Source organism: Protopterus annectens, chromosome 3.part1 (assembly GCF_019279795.1).
Source record: "Protopterus annectens isolate FY-2018-M chromosome 3.part1, PAN1.0, whole genome shotgun sequence".
In the NCBI taxonomy this organism is placed as follows: Eukaryota; Metazoa; Chordata; order Ceratodontiformes; family Protopteridae; genus Protopterus; species Protopterus annectens.
In genome coordinates this window covers 1,396,359,042-1,396,378,470 of record NC_056732.1, presented here as the reverse complement: position 1 = coordinate 1,396,378,470, position 19,429 = coordinate 1,396,359,042, and the positions used below count along the sequence as shown (strand labels likewise).

The following is a 19,429-nucleotide window of genomic DNA, read 5'->3' as shown; positions in this document are numbered from 1 at the left end:
ACCACAATCAACAAAACATGCTGGAGAGACAGGTTCATAACCCAGAGACTGCCCATGCTCTGGAATAGACTTCCCATACATTTCAAGCAGAGCACCTCACTGGCCCTCTTCAAGAGAAATCTTGATGAGTGGATGGGAAATAGAAAGTTCACCCCAGGGATCACACAAGTGGCTCTACTTGATAGAGGCACTGGGAACTAATGTCGGGTGGCACGAAGCCAAGGCAGTTTTATGGGCTAGGCTTTCAAAGGCTCCAGGGCCATTAGCCTAGTACACACCTATGAACATTTTTGAGTACATTGACAATGAATCATGTAACTTTTTTGGCCCACAATTCCCTCCATTTATGAGTGCGTACTTCTGCACACTTACTGTGAATACTACCACCACCACCCATTTGTGGCTTGATGCTACCCCTATGCTGCTCCTTGATATTGCTTTTCCTACTCCGTGGTACAATGGAAAACTGAGCAGGTATCTCTGCTCCCCCAGAATGCACCCACTCACCATCCCTGTTAATGCCATCAAGCACCTGACTGGCTAGTCAAACTCAGATTGCCTGGGCTGTATTCAAGGTTTTATCCCTCTACATTACAGAGAGTGGCTTCATAGTCAGGGTTTTATCCTTTTATGATACAACGCTGGACTTGTCTTTCTTGTATTAATTCTGTTATCTTGTTGGAATTTGCTGTACTGTAGGCCAGTACTCTACTCTTACTGTCTTCATGTACTGATCTAATAAACTTGCACAGCATATTGTTCTTTGTTATTAAGCCTATACTTAACTTGTTATTTCCTTTTTTTTAAATATATGTTGCATCATTTAATTTAGCATAGTCTTGTTGGGTCAAATGTTGTGTCTGCCTCTATACCGACTCAGATGAAAAGGGCCCTTGGACCTGTTCAGCCATCAGAGAAAAGATAAGTAATCTGTTTTAGCCATTTATGCCCTATGAACTCAGGACTGGTAGATGGTAAGTTCTTCCACAGGGAAGAAGATGCATCCTAAGCTATTTTTAAGACATGTTTTTTGTAAAACCATTTTTGACACAGATCTCTTAATTCTGAAGTGCAAATGCCATGCAAAAAAATAAATAAATAAAACACATTGACACACATGTATATATATTCACAATAATTATAGATGTACCATTCTAACTCATAATTTTTATTTTACAGTAAGTATTAACTGTTGATTTTATGCATGCTTTTATATATTTTTGCAAATAATTGTTATTGGGGGCATTTCATAAACACTTTCTGGTAATGTTTTTGAATTCATAGAAAGCCCGAATGCAGTGTAGCATGATCTTCTAGCATGAAGATATACAGCATTATATCAGGCTGCCTTTGTGGCTGTGCTGCATGCAAATGAGGCAATCGTGGGGTGGGGCATATGCTAAGTAACCATGTGCTCCTTCACCTGAAACCACCACCAGAAAGACATCTACTCAATGAGCGAATTGCTCGGCTGTGTAGATTAGCACAGCTGTTCCTACCATGTCATTGTAGTGCGTTCAGCCATCAAGGAAGAGATAAGTACTGGGGAGTTTAATGGTCAGGTAGGGTTGGGAAGTGTGTAAGTGTGTGTATGTTATAGGCTGCATGAGTGAGTGACTGGATGAATATGGGTGTGATCGGGTGGGTAGTGGTGTGTGTGTGTGTGTGTGTGTGTGTGTGTGTGTGTGTGTGTGTGTGTGTGTGTGTATGCGTGTGTGTGTGTGTGTGGTCTACAGCACATAAGACTTGCGCGGTAACAGCATTTAAACCAGTACAAGGATGGGGGTGTGGGTTGCACCACTAGCCACCAGGGATTACTGCATAAGACTTGTGCAGTGACAGCACTTAAAGCAGTACAGGGATTAGGAGTGAGGAGAAAAATATACACTAGGGGTCACTATATCTGACTTGTGCCATAATGGCACTTAAACCAGTACAGGGATCGGATTGGTGGGGACCACTATCTACTGGGGATTACTACATAAGACTTGTGCTGTAATGTCACTTAAACCAGTACAAGGATCTGGGGGTGAGGGGTACACTAGACACCAGAGATAGTCACTATGTGAGAGAATGTGTGTTTTACTAAGAGCTTCTGTGTGTAAAAGAGTGGGGGGACGGGGGAGCCTCTGCTTCCACAATATGGTTGCCAGCATGTTACCTACCTATTCTAGGTAACATAATTCAGAGATGTGCAAATTAGCCATTAATGTGGCCTTTCTTATTGCATCTAATTTGTCTCTGAATCACAAAATACCACATCATAGGAGGAGGGCCTATTTAGCACAAGCCATATGGCTCACGCCGGGGCTGTTACTGGATCTGCAGGAATATCTCAGTAAACATTACAGAAAGACACCTAGTATTTGCAGAACATTTATCTGTCCAGCTGTCATATTCAAAATAAAATATTATCCAGCATGTTTGCCATACTTGCTTACTGAGATATTTTACAGAAGTATGAAACATATTATATTTCTTTTAAAATATCATATTTTTTTAATCTGAATGAAAAATTGCAATGCTTTCTAGGTAGTATAGAGTGCTCAGTATTCATAAGAATATGCTAATATACATTATCACATAAAGTATACTTATAGAACTGTTATAGCTTGGGCTTGGCCATTCAGAGCACTGCAGTTTGATGCAGTTTCATTGCCTTTTCACAAAGGATGAGAACACCTGATCATGGACGTGATGTAGAACTGACAATTCATTATATCCAATGTAACAAGCGATGCCAGTAGACTGAAGATGCTATCAAAAGGCAACACTGTTTCGCCACTGTCTTTTCAGCATAGAGATTGTGCAAGCATTGAAAAAGGGAAACACTATTACATACTAACAACTTTTTTCTTTTCTATGTATCTCTGTGATCTTAAAGTTTGTATACTTAAGTAGTGTGAGGCAAGTGGGAAGTGACTTGTAAAAAAATTATTTTGCTGTTTTTAAATGTTATTCCTGGACAATCTGTAAGGATGCTTGATGAGTGGGCTGCTGTGGAGAGTGTGTGTGCATGTGTAGTTGTTTCTACTGATTTGGTCACTGGGCCTTTTGGGGTGTGTGTGTGTGTGTGTGTGTGTGTGTGTGTGTGTGTGTGTGTGTGTGTGTGTGTGTGTGTGTGGTCTTTTGGTAATTAGGATATGATCTATTGTCTCATGACTACATGCTCTGGGATTATGTGATGTAGACCCTTTCCCCACATATTACTGGCTGTGACAACCAGTCACATGCAGCCCATTCATTATACCAGTTATCACCAAAAGTGTTAGAAAGCGGTTTCTTTTATCTACCATCATCTATATTGCTGTGTAAAACTTTTATCATTATTAGTGGTATTTGTTGACTTCAAAGCAAGAGGCAGCTGCAGTAAGCAATTGAATGGCCATGGCTAACTGAAATGATGTGGGGCTGTATTACAGTGGGGTCAGTTTTGAATGTGGCTATAATTTCACATAAACAAATGACTGGTGCCAGAAACATGGCATCAAACTGAATGCCAAAAAATGCATCATCATCCCTTTCAGGGAGAGTGATGTCCCCACAAATTATCGCATTGATAATAAGGTCCTAAGCACGCAATCAGTAGTGATGGACTTGGGCACCCAGGCTGATAGCAAACTGACTTTTGACCACCATATTGACTCCATTGTATGGAAAGCTTTCTACATGGCCCACCTTATTAGTAAGGGTATCTCATCCAGGGACAAGGTGGTCATGAAATCCCTGTATTCTTCCCTTATAAGACCCATTATTGAGTACAATGCCCCTTTCAGCATGTACCTCACGAAGCAGCTGGAGAGACCACAGAAGTTCCCCATCTGGAAATTACAGGGCTTCAAACATCTACCCTACACAGATAGGCTAAATTCCTGGTCCCTCTACTCAGTCTCCTACAGACTCCTCAGAGGTGACCTCTGTCTGGCATACAAAGCAATCTCAGACCCTGCCCTGATATCCACATGTCAAGCTCCACTCGAGTAACCCTCACGCGCAACCTCAACCTGGTCTGTCACATCAATAGGACTTGTTGGTGGGACAGATTTGTGTCCCAGAGACTCCCCCTTTTGTGGAATAGACTCCCTCTCCATGTCAAGCAGAATACCTCGTTAAACATTTTTAAGCGCGACCTGGATAACTGGATGGGGAACAGAAAATACACCCCTGGGATCTCACCTGTGTCCCTGCTGGACAGTGGCATAGGTTACTGACTTGTTGGAACATAGGCTAAATTCTTGACTAGGCTTGTAAGGGCCTCAGGGTTAATAGTATAGTAACTTCCTATGATCATATGAATTAACTGTTGCTACGGTACATGCTAAACAGTCCACTTACAGTAGTAATGCTCCTGTTCAGAATCCGTGCCTGAGCTAGTGTGAGAAAACAGTTAATTTCAGATATATCATGTGGCTAAACAGGTTCTGCTATAATACCACTAAAACCAACACCCCGGTCTAAGCTCTAACTACACAGAATGACTTACCTGAGTACACGTGATGTAAACATCGATAAAGAGACAAAGACACATGCAACACACTAGCTCTCTTTTTTTCCTCTCCCTTTCTGTCACTGTCTATATCTATCTATCTATATATATATATATATATATATATATATATATATCAATCTATTCATATATGTATTTCTCTACTTATCTGTGTATCTGTATATAGGGATATATGTCAGTTCATCTAACTAACATTAGATCAATTCATATAAAATCAACAAAAAGTCATTAATATTACAAGATAGACAGGAAACTGGCATTCTCCAGGACATAATCCTGGAACATGCAAACTCAAATGTTTTTGTAGACAGGGAACCCCCCCCCCACACACACACACCACTTCCTACTTGTTCGTACCAACTCCAAGCTCATAGGTTCATAGGTGTTTACTAGCCTTACAAACACAAAGACCTTTTTAAGCCTAGCCATGCATCCCAAATCTCTGACATGATCTGGTACCACTTGATAAGTATAAGCAGGGGCTTGGGAGATTATAATCAGGGGTCCGGGAGATGAACTATTTACAGGTTGCTTGTGTCCATTAGAGACATAGGTGCCAAACCAGGGATAAATTTCCTGTTCCCATCCAGCTGTCCAAGTTACACTTGAATTGATTTAGGAAGGAACTCTCCTTCAATTGGGTGAGGAGCCTGCTCCAGAGAAAGGATAGCCTCTGGGATTCATACCTGTCCCTTTAGCAAGCCCTATTTATGTCACAGATATTGTTTAAGTCTTTAGAATGGGTAATTCTGGTGCTGTTTTGTGGATATGCAGGAGGTCCCATCAGGGTGGGGTCTGATAATGTCTTGATCTCTTCCCTACTATAAATGTGATCCTACACTATCAAATTGATTGTGCTTTTTTTTATTATTTTATTTTTACCCAGATAATCCCACTATCACTACTCTGCCTTTTCAGAGCTCACACAGGAGTGCTTTCAAGTTAAGTGACTTGCTCAGTCTCACTGTTGTGCAGGTGATGACCAAATAATTCAAATACAGGACTCCATGAAGTGTGTTAGTATCCCTGCCAATTTGCTCTTTGCCAGTACAAATACCACAGTGGGTTTTCCTATTAAACAGGCCATAGAGCTAGTACAGATAACCTGGTAAAAACAAATAAAAATAAAATACATTTCATCGTGTATCACCCTTTTGAAATCCAAGCACACCACATCCACTGTATGGCACCTATCCAGTTCCAGGATCATTCAGTAACATAACTAAAGGATATTACTCTAACATGATCTTCTCAATGACAAACCACATTTTTGTTTTGTTTAAGTTTGGCCGTGATTTCAGTGATAGACTGACAAGATTATCACCCATGAGCCTTGCATGTGCACAAAGGAAGCCTGACATATCATAGCAGAATACTGCAAGTACAGCTGCTCAGCATAATTGTTACAAATGTGTTTCATTCATAAGCACACTGTATACATGTTGAGCTATTACTTTGCATGCAGACATATTTCTTAATCTGCAAATAAATCTTATTTTTAATATGAAAACAAAAAAGGCTTAAAACCAAAAGCATGGCATTGAAATTAAATATACAAGCATACACACGTATAAATATAAATATGCAAATATATATATATATATATATATATATATATATATATATATATATATATATATATATATATATATATATTTATTTACTTTTTGCAAATTTATTTACTATTTAAATGTAGTTATTATTTATTTACTGTTTTAAAAGCCACACATTATCCCTCTTCACACTGTCAATAAAGCTAGTGAGAATGGCACACTAGTACCCACCTCTTTAGTTTTAGAATTGTCTAAACACAGTTTGTCACATCAAACGTCTACTTTAAATGTCACCATTAGATATCTCTCAGCCCACCTTTCTATGATTCAAAAACTACATATACAATAGGTATAAGTCAGTAAAATGTCACTCCACCCCCTCTCGATATCTCTGAGTCACCACTGGTGTACCACAGTGCTCTGTTCTGGGGCCATTCCTCTTTAACATTCTCATCAACACCTTGCACACAGTCATACAACAGGCCTCCCTAATACAATACATGGAGGGCTCCACACTTATTTGCACATCTGACAATGTGGCACACCACCAAAAAATTACTAAGGAAGTTTTAACAGCAAATGAAACATAGCTTTTGTAACAGCAAATGCTCAACCTTAAAAAAACACTTTTTCCCCAAATCCTTCTCCCATGAAAAAACAAAATGTAATGCCCTCTCTGTTGATAGTGTAAACACTGAAGTCACTTCTTGTAGGAGATTATTAGGGATGACAGTAGATGATAATCTTAAATTTGACCTGCTTATACAAAATTGCATAAGAATAACTCATCAAAATGTAGGGATGCTTTATAGAGCCAAAAACTTTCTCCCTGACACAACTAAAGCTACACTTGCCATTCTTTGTCTCCTCCTGACACTTCTTTATGGTGCGCCCATCTCTACTAACCATCAGGCATCACAGAAATTAAAACTTGAACAATGCTATAACAAAGTTGCAAAATTTGCAGCAAGTACCCCTTTCAGAATCCACCACTGTATAGCACTAAAAACACTAACCTGGCCAGAACTACCCCATCAACCAAAGTATATGCAGTTTCTTACCACCTATAATATCCAAAATCCATCTGCTTGTCATTCCACACAACTATATTTCCAGTCGGCCGTTATGGTCCAATGACCAAAAGCTCCTATTTCTCCACATACCTATAACATCTGCTGGACATTGTCTGTACTCATACCATGTTGCTAAGGCCTGGAACTCCTTATCTCTATCCATCAGGTCAGTACCCTCCCTCCCAGCCTTCAAAACCATTCTGAAGGACTTTCTAGCCAAAAGCTGTCTCTTTTCTTGCTCAACACTAGGATAAACTTTATCCCTAAATGTGAACCTGTTCAATTGTTACATCTCCTTACTCTCCCATCTTCATTCACTTTCTTACTTCTGTCAATTTCTGTCCCCTGCTTTCTCTCTAAATATACCATAGGCCTGCTTTTCTCTCACTTCATATTGCAAATCCTGTTTGTATTATACTAGCTTACCTTTAATTTCTCTATTAAATTATTTTAACTATTACATTATTGTCATACTTGCATCTGTTCTTCTAATTTGATATAATTAAACTGTTTTCATATTATGTCTAATTTGATATATATTTTTTAAACTGTATTTATTTTTTGTATTATTGTCATAAAGACTGTTCAATTATTGTTCTTAAAATGTTTTGTAATACTTTGGAGCTTTTTTCCCTTGGCCTCTGCTGAAAATAAACTTCTACTTAGTCAGACTTCCCCGATAATCAAATGTCAGTAAATAAATAAATATGTTCACAAGTTAAGTGGACTATTCTATCCATTGCCCTTTATCAGCAATGACCCAAGCTCAAAGAGCATAAAATACATCATGGTCTTTCAATCAGCAGTATTATATACAAAATGAGTACACTGAAAAATTAAGAACATTGTAAAACTGAATGCAGATAGAGCAACATTAAAAGATCAAGTCAGAGTGCATTGAAAAAGATGTATACAAAATGCAAGCAAAGTTGTGCATGCAATACAGTGCAATCATATCTATCTATCTATAAAAAAAACAACTCCTACGGACATGTGAAATATTTACATATAAGATGCCATATTAAGTGGCTGAGAAACATTTAATAAATGTGTTCTAGTATACATGATATGGGACAATAAGTTACCTAATACCTAACCATTGTCATGGTAGTAGTTGCCAGTTGCAGATTTATTGATTTTTGATATCTGTAGGCAGGTAGATACAGGTAGCAGGTCCCAGTCTAGAGAAGGCTGTCTCACCTGCAGTCGTTCTTGAAGGAAGGAGTACTAGAGTGAAAGAGTTGTTCTGTGTTCTTCTGTGTACATAGAGGTTGTCTTGTAAAGGTAGTTTCACTATTAAAGGGGGACAGTGACTATGTTTTATCACTTTGAAAAGTATAGTAGTTAGAATAAAAGTGGGCATATGAGGCACTGAAAACCACTTGGAATTTTTTACAAGTGGTAGTGGTATATCTGGGGGTATGCTAATAGAATTAATTTGCAGATCTTATTCTCAGCAGTCTGCAGTCGTTATGTATTGTGGGCTGAATCCATAACGAGCAAAAGGCAGCCATATTCAAGTTTGAATGTTTTTAGCAATGGCCCTGTGAGTAGCAGGTAAAAGGAGATGACTGATCTTGTAATACAGTTTTAATTGAGCACAAACTTTATTAGTTACAAAATCTGTATCTTTGAGCATGTGTGTGTGGGTGTGTGTGTGTGTGTGTGTGTGTGTGTGTGTGTGTGTGTGTGTGTGTGTGTGTGTGGGCACGGGGGGTGGTAAAGGAAAAAGTAGGGTTGACTATTAGGCCTAAATAATTCTGTTCAGTGACATTGGGTATTCTGTTCCAATTAAGATCTGTTAACAGAATAGGAGGAACAGTGGGTAATTTCTTGGCTGTCTCAAAGACCATGACATTGGCTTTCTTGGGGTTAATTAGTAGGTTGTTTGTAGTGGTCCATGTAAATATCTGAGTAAGATTGTTATGCAACTTGGTTTGCTGGGCAGAGTGGCTTGTACTGGAATGCAGGAGCTGCACGTCATCTGCTTATATTATTAATGTAAGATTTGGCAATTATAGAGGGAGATCATTAACAAAAATAAAAAAGAGAAAAGAACCTATGACAGACCCATGCAGTACACCTGTATTAGGTTTACCATCAGCAGAAGATGAGGCATTGCTTATGACTTGGAAGTTTCTGTCTTTCAGATAGGTGTGAAACCAGCAGACAGTGTTACATCCAAAGTCTTTTGAGTTTGTGAGAAGAGGGGGTGGTTGACCATTTCAAAAGCCCTTGTTATGTCAAAAACGAGAGATGCATTAATAAGTCTCTCATCTGGGTTGCAATAAAGGGAGTGGCCATTACCAGAGCAGTAAAGGTAATGGAAGGCACTGCAAAAGCTGTGCTGTGCATCACATAACTGGTTATAGCTGTTAATATACTTGTATACAAGTTATCGATCTTGTCGAGAAATTACGCTGTTCTTGCTTGTAAGATTTACCTGTGTTTCATGATTTACTGGTTGATTACCACTGAAGCAAAGCATGAATATCATTCTAATATATGCTATATCATGTGTTTCGATACTTCTGAATACATCAAAAGTGGTAATCTTTAGACAAGAAAGGTATACCTTTTTTTACTGTATCAGAACATCTTCATCCCTCTGTATCCTCACTGGTCACAGTGAGGCAGTTGAACTGCCCATGTTGTGCTTTTATTTCCACAGAGGAACAAGAGCTGTGTGACAGCATTGTAGGTTAGAGTATTTAATAATATCCCATTCATAAGCCACCCAAGGTCCTCCCATACTCCTTATGTGCAGTGATTCCAGAGCAGTTCATGCTTTCACACACGTTTATTTGCTTGTCAGGCTCACTAGTATACGTGCTTGAATGACAGAATATGCAAGAATTTTATCTCTTCACCCAGAAAAAAATTCAAGTCAGTCATCGACTTTCTCATGGATGGACTTCAAACATTAGTGACACAAATAGAGTGTGGGTCCCTTGTAGCTCCGGAGGGTACCCTGTCTTTTCACCAAAGGGTTATTCCTTAGCCGTGCTGTTGCTTGACACTGAACTACAGCTAACCTTTTTGACTGAGTAGTATAACGTAAATTTCAGGTTCTGATGGTGTACCTTTTTTCTGTTTTAGGCTAAGCTGGTGGAAGATTTTCGTGCCTTGAGGAAGACAGCAGAGGACATGAAACTCTTCAGTGCAGACCCTGTCTTTTTTACTCTATGCCTAGGCCATATCTTGCTTTTGGAATTTTTAGCTTGGTTTACTCTGTCTTACTTTGGAATAGGTTGGATTTCTACCATCATCACAGCCTTTATTCTTGCAACATCTCAGGTACTCCATCAATTGGCCCTTGGAACTACTTTTAATTACAAAGGAAAGTGATACATGTTAACCAAGTTATACCTCTAATTTCTTTGTTATGAAGAACATTTTAAATTGGATAGTTTATGCAACTTATTGACAATTTAAGGGAAACATTTTTCATGATAAATTCTTTTCCATTATTAGTTGTGTAGAAACAATGTTGAAGAGCAATTTTGTGCTTTCTGATGTGTATTTATTTATTTTGTGTTTTTCCTTATGGGTGCATCTGTCAGCTCACCTTAGTTCAGTCCCTACAGAAAGGTGTCACATGGGATTGAGGAAGCAGTTATAGTCAAAAAGCCCTGCACAAAGCTATGCTGATGTTTAGTTCAAACACCAGTTTCTTTTCTGAACTCAAGGATCGGCAGAACAATCATATTTTTGAAGACTTTTACAAGGCAAGCTTTGATAGTAATAGGGCTATAGTCAGATGCAATTGAAGAATTGTGTTTTTTGCATGTTTATCACAAATGCATGTTTTTTAATGTCTGGTATGGCGTGGTGATAATGCTACAATTGAAAGCCTTTTAGAAATGAAGATGCAATGCATCAATATCATCTTAACCAATGTTGGACTGAATGAAGAAGCTCCAGTAACTGAGAGCAAGCAATACTTCTAAAGTATAAGGTATAATTCCATGGATCAAAATAATTTTGGAGGGGGTTGCTCGGAAAAATCATCAATGTGTGTCTCTAAAACAGGCTCTTCCAGTGCCTTGGATAATAATCAAACTCAAGACTTCTGGGTCACAGTAAGGGCTTCATCCCTCTATACTGTTGTTCTGGGTAGTGGACAATGACCAATGAAGACCGAGATACTGAGGTAGAACTTTTAAGTTCTTAGTTTGGCTGGACAGAGTATTAGCAATTATATCTAAATGGGAGATATTCTTTGCAAGACAGTTTGGTTTAATAGGATCAACCACTTTATGAATTAACTAGATGCCTGCAAAAAAGGTAAGTGCAAATACTCTAAGTGAAGAAATAAAAAGTTAGCCTATAGGTAACCTAATAAAACTGCCTTTTATAGTTTTTAGGATGTTGAAAGGTCAGTCAGTGTGCTCAATGACAGAGGTGGTCGAATATAGTAAATATGATGAATGGCCAAATGGCTAGCTAGTTGAGTTTTTGCTTAAGTAGCACCTTTTCTTCAACAATGAAATACAGCTGAACCTTCTAAGTGTCCAGCCAAACTCCCTATTAAAATTAGCATCATTTTCTGCACATTTCCTCTAGGTGTAAGAAGATCCATATTATATTCTCTAGGCATATTTCACACATGGAAGTGAGAATACTTTCCAAGAGGTTACAAATATAGCAGTATTCAGAACTAGTCTGTCATATTCTTCAGTCTTGCTTTGCCTTCTTTTGTGGACTTACCCATGTAACTGTTTGTGACGCCATGTTCTACCAAATGTGGCTTGCCCTTTTCTCTGTTTTTGCCTTCATTAGATATGCCCTGCCCTCCACAGTATCAAACCTGGCACAGTTTATGCATATATTTCTTTTAGATCATCCTGCATTATCCTACTAAATGAATCCATGAACAGCTCATAAACTTTCTCCAAGAACCCCAACCCTTTTGAACCCCACCCCTTTCTAACCATTTATACTTCCTTTCCCATTTTTATACATTCCCCTTATTAGATTATACCTCTAGTATAACCTGCACTTTGCTTCATACCCATCACTCCTGATGGATAAAAGCTGTTTTATAAAAGGTCACTTACAGAAAATGAGCTGTCCCAGTTCTATTGTGAGGGTGTTCTTCACTAACAAACTATGACGTCAAAAAACAAATGGACCCATTTTTCATTTTGGTATGAAGACTTGCAAATCTGCTTGAAATTGCTGTGGATCATATCCACTAAATCAACTTCATACCACACATATCTTTTCCTCCCCCATTGTCTAGTATGGTTCTTATTATTGCATCCTTTTTGGATGTGTCTTTCTAGAAACTCACACAAGCTGTCCGTTGTCTTCCACTTATACTTGATTTAACTGCATCTCTCCTTGATCTCCTTCCTGTGTTTTCCAGGTGACCTTTTCAGCTTTGTCCATATTCCACTACCTTTAAATTAAATTATAATAAATTACTGGATGACTGGAACATTGGCTTTGTTTTCGGATCATTTCTTCGACTGCCAATAGATTGAAAAAAATTTGCAGGGGGCAAGAAATATCCTTACACGTCTTATGTATGGGGTAAGCCACCCAAAATTATATATAGCTACTCTGAGGTCATAGAGCAGTGGAGAAAAGGGAAAACTTCACTGGTGCCGAAAGGTGCTTCAACACTGTTAGTAGATTAACTTCATCCCTCTGTTTTCACTCCATCATTAAACACTGACTTAAACATTTAGAATCAGAAATCATAAAAATATTCCTTTTTTGGGTGGCAAATGCTCAGTTGTAGGAAGAAATGTGGTATGCAGTATTTTGTACTTCACTGAATAATGACATATGTTTGCTGGTATAAAGTACAGGTCCCTGGTTCCTACCTTTGAGGCATGATAGTGACAAGCACAAGCAGTTCTTTGTTACACTGACAGATTAGACATTCATCTGTGACAGTTGAAAAATTGCTGAGTTGTTTTGGAGAACTAGAAAATCATCAGGCCAAAATATTTTAAAAAAACTATTAATTTATGACAGTATGCTGAATGCACTAAATGCATAGGCTCCTAACTTCAGTATGGTAAGTATAGGTTGTTAAATATCTAATATTTTGTACAGGTTTATGCCACAAACAAAAAGTAGCAGAAATATGTAAGCCAGTGAATGGGAATGATCTGATGTTGTCCATTTCATTATGCATCATGAATGGGTCTTCAGATCCATCCTCAGAGCCAACTCAGCCATATCTTCCAGACATATGATCTGAGCCTCAAACTCCTCCCTCTCTCATAATGCCCCACTCCTTCTCCAACCCCCAGACCTTCTTTGCCTCCTTTCAGCACAGACACTATTCCAAGCCTTTGTTTTTAGATAAGTGATTTTCAGTTACTTCTTTGCTATGCTGAGCTCTTTCCTTTTTTTAGTGTTCTAAGTGTATTTTATCTCTTTTTAGTTGGTATCTACATTCCCTTCCTAGGTAGCTCTCTCTCATTTTTGGAGTTTGTCACTGGCATTATGATTTCCCACTTTCTGCCTTCTTATTTGCTTCCTGTATCTTCTTCCTTCTTTATTTCAAAAAAAGAAAACATTTTTTCAAATATCTTTAATTTGTTTTTAGGTTCTAGTATTGTGTTAGTGTGTATCTGAGTGCTGTGTGTGTGTGTGTGTGTGTGTGTGTGTGTGTGTGTGTGTGTGTGTGTGTGTGTGTGTGTGTGTGTGTGTGCATGCTGTGTTTTTTTTCAGCATGTTGGACAAACCTTCTGGTTTTAAAAGGTGTGCCTCTTGTGAGCATAAGATTCCCCATTCAGGTGCCCACAAAGGTGTGTGTATTGTCTTGGGCCGAGGCACTTGGAGGTTCCGTGTGATATCTGCTCGACCTTCAAACCTCAAACCCTAGGTGATTAGCAAAACAAGCTGATCTTGAGAGGCCTTCTACTGTCCTCTGGAGCTCAGACACTTATACCTAAGAAGCGTGTCCCCTCAGCTTCCACGGGGACCACGACCTCTGCTCCTGAGAAGTGCAGAAAACTGTCAGATCCATCATCTCCTGTTCCCACTTCTCTCTGGATCCAAGAGGTCCTTTGGATCCTGTGGAGTCTGTGTCAGCCAAGACATCTTCTCTGTCGGATCCACAGCCCCCGGGTCCGAGCAGCCTGTCAGATCCCATGGAGGTAGTTTGGAGCCACAGTTCTTCCTCTCTGGAACAGACTTCTTTGGATCAGATATGCCCAGAATTGAGGTCCCAAAGCCATACTCTGCATCACAGTAAATCTTCCTCCCCTGTCCCAACCATCTGGACCAGTTGGTCTCCGGCAATGTCCGAGACTAGCTCAGCTCTGATACCTTCAGAGTGGAGTGGGTCCCTGATCTGAGATGTCGGCACCAGGTCCTCAGGTTTGGTGTTGGCTCCAACTTATTTGGAGCTGTCCCTCTCCTGGGGGCATTGGCTCTTGGCAGTTTGGGTCCAGTGTCTTCTGGAGGTGTCAGATCTGGGGTGGCCTCATCCTTCTCTCTCTCTCAGCTTCTGGGATGGCAGACCAGGTCTTCCCAGCAACATCTGCATTCCAGGTGGCAGAGGGGGCTTTCTCCACACCATGAGATGTGGTCCCCCTTTCACCAGGTCCTATCCAACCTCCTGTGGATCAGGGCTTTGCTCCCACTCTTCCTGTCCACAGTCCACCCCTCCTGGAGGACCTCCTCAACAAGAGGTCCCCTTGCCTTCTGAATCCTTGGAGGAGGCTCCTCAGAAATGACGATGCAAGAGGAAGCACCTAGACTACCCTTTAGAGTCGTTGACAGAGGACACTGACTTTGATGAGGTGGAAGGGTCCTCGATCTCTGCCTGATGATATTTCCTTTCGGAATATTTTAGAAATATTGAAACAAAAGGCTGGCTGGTCATCTCAACCCCCTTCCTTTGATGAGTCAGTATTCCTGGAGGCCTTCAGGACGGGCCCATCTATGTCCTGGATTATCAAAACTGGCAGACGAGCTCACTGACCTTATCACCCACCAGACTTGGAAGGAGCCTGACACCATGGAGTCCATCCCCAAATACACAGCCAAATGCTTTAGTCCCCCCAGTGACCACCCATTCTGGAGCAAGAGTGTCATAGTTGATGCCATTGTTTTGTTGGCAGCCACTAAAAAGAAGCTAGCTGAGCAGAGTTCCACTGTTCATTCCTCAAATAAGGAGTCTCGGGCTCTGGACCAGGCATGAGAAGCACGTGTATGCCTCAGCCAGCTTTACACTGAGACCAATGAATTACTTGGCTCACTTTACGTGCCTACAGAGAGAAGTGATATAAGGAAATCTTGACCTCTCTGACACAGTCATTGTTGAAGGAGAACCTCAAGAAGGTGTCTCCTCAACTGAACACTATGTCCGCCATCACTAATTCCTTGATGATGTTAATTTCCCATGCTGCACAAGGAGCATCTTGAGCAGCTGGTTCAGGCATAGCCATCAGGAGACATGCCTGGATGAGGCTGTGTGGGTTTGTGGACCCCCTTTAAGGTATTGTTCATTAACGTCCCTGTGATGTCCGGCTATATCTCATCGGAATGCCAACAGTAATATGACATCCCGCTTAAAACCTGGGTCAGTAATTAAGGAGCCTCAGTCCTCTCCACTGGCTCCAGTGTGGAATCATCACGGAAAACACCAGAGCACAGACCACACAAGAGTAAAATTCCACAATTTCCCCTTAAGAGCACAATAGGAACACACTCTTTTTTTTTTCTGGGACTGGACTATATACCTGTGTCCAGCCCAAATGTAATCCCTTATCATATACTTTAGAGCAGTGTGTTCCAGTTTAAGACTTCTGATTCACTCACACTCAAAATAACTTTAAATCTCACGCACGCAAACACTTAAGCCTGACAAAGATTTACAGCTGTGTCCCCTCCCCAATTCCAATGGTAAACACTGCTACCAGATTCAGACAGGTCTATGCACCCTTCAAAGGGTGATCGAGTATTAAAAATGAAATATCAAAATAAATGATAGTTATGACCAGAAGCAGCCAGGCAATCATGGTAACCTGGGAGGTATCAAACAGGTATAAGCACACTCTAAGCTCTAAAGAACACACTGATAGTACAGCCACAGTGTAAAGTAATGAAAATCATTTAACAATAAGTAAAATGTTTATAATAATGTAAATCAATAGCTTTCAATAAACACCAGAATTCAATCACCAGAAATGTAAAAGTAAACTGTAGGATAGAAGTTCATCATTCTAGAAAAACTCTATCTAAATAACTAAACTTTCCTAGTCTAACTAGAGAATGCTGTCTCTGATCTAATCTAAAACATAACAGCAAGACAAAAGTAGGCTTACAGTTTTTTGATAAGATCTTTTTCCAGGTATCTTCTGCACAGCACTGTAACTGTAACTCTTCACTAACTGGTACTCTTCACAAACTGCCCAAGTTAACAGTATCAGCAGTCTTGTTTTAATAATAACAGTCAGCTGTTTGAAAAATGTTCTTTTTCCTGTTAATTAACTGTTCAAATAATCACCTAGCAACCAGGAACATTCTGATGACATCACCCACTGTTTAGCTAATTCTCCACAAACAGTTTGTACTTAGAATGCCCCTCACAAACGTGCAATTATAAATGTATCAAAACACTGACAGATTCTTTGAAAAGTCTTTATAAACAGGGAAATACTCAACATATTAAAAACTTATTTACATTTTCACAATGGCATACATTACAAGTTAATCTAAGAATACACAAATCTCCTGCCCGATATGCTAACACAGATGGCAGTGTTTTCATTTTCTTCACAGCCCCCTTTGATGGTTCCTCTTTGTTTGGCCGATTAGTAAAAGATGCTCTTACCCACAACAAACAAGAAAGTATGCTCTTACCCACAACAAACAAGAAAGTAAGATCCTATCTGCCATAGAGATCAAGTTTTCTTCCCCCAAGGGACCTTCTCCAGAAACCAACAGAGCAGGAAAAAGAAGATGTGGTTCACTAAGTCTCAAGTGTCTTTTCCAGATTTGCAGGATAAATCAACTTAAAGAAGTAGAGGGAGAAGATTTAATGGTCAGTGTTGCCCCAGAGGGAGACGGGGTCCACAAAACCAGGGCTTCAGAAAACCCTTCTCTAACAGGCTCTATCAGCACTCCTGAGGCACTGCCCAACTGTCCTACTCTGGAGGCAGTTGGGGGCAGATTTTTGTTACACCTAGATGCCTGGACATGCATAACAAATGACACCTGGGTGTTAAACATAATTTCCAGAGGTTACTATATTCCCTTTTCCCTTCTTCCTCCCAGTTACGGCACATAACTTCCTGATGTGCCACCCAGATAGAAGGAGAAAGCTTTTCTAGATGTTCAAAAACTTCTGGAAAAAAAAGTCATCCAAAAGGTCCTGACTGAACAAAAAGGATGCAGAACTTGCTCATGCTTCTTTTTGGTGACAAAGAAAATGGGAGAACATTGACTGATCTTGATCTTAGCATTCTTAATTTGCTTATAAAGAAGTCGAAGTTCCGCATGGTTTCAGTACAGTCCTTTCTGCTGCTTTTGTGCAAGGATGATTGGATGTGCTCTGTAGATCTCCAGGACATGTACTATCATATCAAAATAGACAGGCACTCCAGGAGATATTTGTGCTTCAAGCTGCCAATCATTACCAAATCAGAGCACTGCCCTTTGGTCTCACCAGTGTGTCCCCCCAGGTGTTCAGCAAATGCATGGCAGTGGTTGCAGCCCACCTCTGCCTACAAGGATTCCAGGCATTTCCATACTTGAACGATCAGCTTCTAAGAGCACCTACAAGACCTCAACTACTTCAAGCTATTCAGGTTATGCTGTAACTGTTCAACTGCCTGGGAATCACAGTGAATCTGGCAAAATCCAAGATGTCTCCAGTACAGGACATCGAGTTCATAGGAACACAATTGAACACAACCACACAGATAGCAGCCCTACCTCCACAGAGAATAGGATCCTTTGGACAGCATGTTCAACTGTTACTAGATACCCCAATACCACCAGTTTAGCTGGTCCTCATGGTCCTAGGCTCTATGTCAGCTGCCATTCTTTTGGTCCCTCTAGCCAGGTTCTTCATGCAGGTTCTCCAGTGGACACTAGTGGTCCAGTGGCCTATTCGGCTCCATCAAAACTAACTCTGATTTGCAGGTGCCATCTGCAGTGGTGGAGCCTTACAGATGACCTCCATATTGGCAAACCATTCATTGTTCCCCCACTTGTAGCCATGGTAACCACAGATGCTTCCCTGTTGGGGTGGGAGGAGGGCATTTTCAGGGGAAAATGATCCAAAGCACATGGTCCATGACAGAGACCAAATTGCACATAAATGTACTGGAGATGAGGGTGGTTCTTCTGACGTTGCAAGCTTTTCTGGACTGCCTTCCTCTGGGAACAATTGCAATTTTTACAGACAATATGTCAGTGGTTTGGTACATCAACAAGCAGGGGGAAACTCATTCACACCCATTGTGCAGGGAGGCCATGAGGGTTTGGGAATGATGGGTGATCTTTTCAAACCACTTTCTCACTGCAACAGACATTCCAGGGGAGTCCAACGTTATGGCGGACAGACTGAGCAGATCGATCTTAAGTCCACACAAGTGGCCAACCTTGCTGTGACCTCTTTGCCTCTCCCCTAAACAACAAGTGCAGTAAGTACTTCTCGCTGACCCCCCCCCTTGAGGAAGTCACTCAGGGATGCTGTAGTCCATGATTGTCCCCTGGGTCTCCTGTATGCTTATCCTCCGATTTCCCCTGATACCCACAATTTTACAGAAAGCTAGCAGGTTGAAGGCCATTCTAATCCTCATTGTCCCACAGCAAATATCCTCCATAGATACTGGATCCCAGGCAGGATCTGATTTCCCATCCATCGGAATACCAGATTCCCAGTCACTGATTCCTGAGACTAACTGCTTGTTTTTTCCACTTCCAGTGATTCTACTAAAGTCCAGGCTAGCCTCCCCAGTTAGAAAACTTATTCTTGCTTTTCAGAAGACTTCCACCAAGAAAGTATATCATAGTAAATGGAAGAGATTTTCCATTTGGGCATCGCAACAGATATTGATCCCTTTTCTGCTTCAGTTTTGGATATTCTTATGTTTCTCAGCTCACTCTTTCAGCACTGAGAAATTCTTCCACTATAAACTTACAGCTTGCGGCTTTCTCAAATGTTCATGTAGGGAAGGGTAACAACCTTCCTTCTTTCCTCTCCACTTCCAGACTATGCAAGGCCTTTATGAAATGATTGTTTCATTTCAGGCCTCCCATAAAAGATCCATCCCTTCCTTGAGATCTCACTTTGGTACTTCAGAGCCTTACTCAGA

At 40.4% G+C, this 19,429-nt stretch overlaps 1 protein-coding gene across 2 annotated transcripts in view; it reads left to right on the top strand.

The window, feature by feature from the left end:
• The window catches only part of FADS2 (fatty acid desaturase 2), a 416,746-nt gene that overhangs the window by 99,103 nt on the left and 298,214 nt on the right, over window positions 1–19,429 (top strand). For both annotated transcript variants that reach the window (XM_044067446.1, XM_044067448.1), the window contains exon 3: window positions 10,233–10,430. In XM_044067446.1, the coding sequence (XP_043923381.1) occupies window positions 10,233–10,430 (198 nt within the window). The remainder of the gene's footprint in view (window positions 1–10,232; window positions 10,431–19,429) is intronic.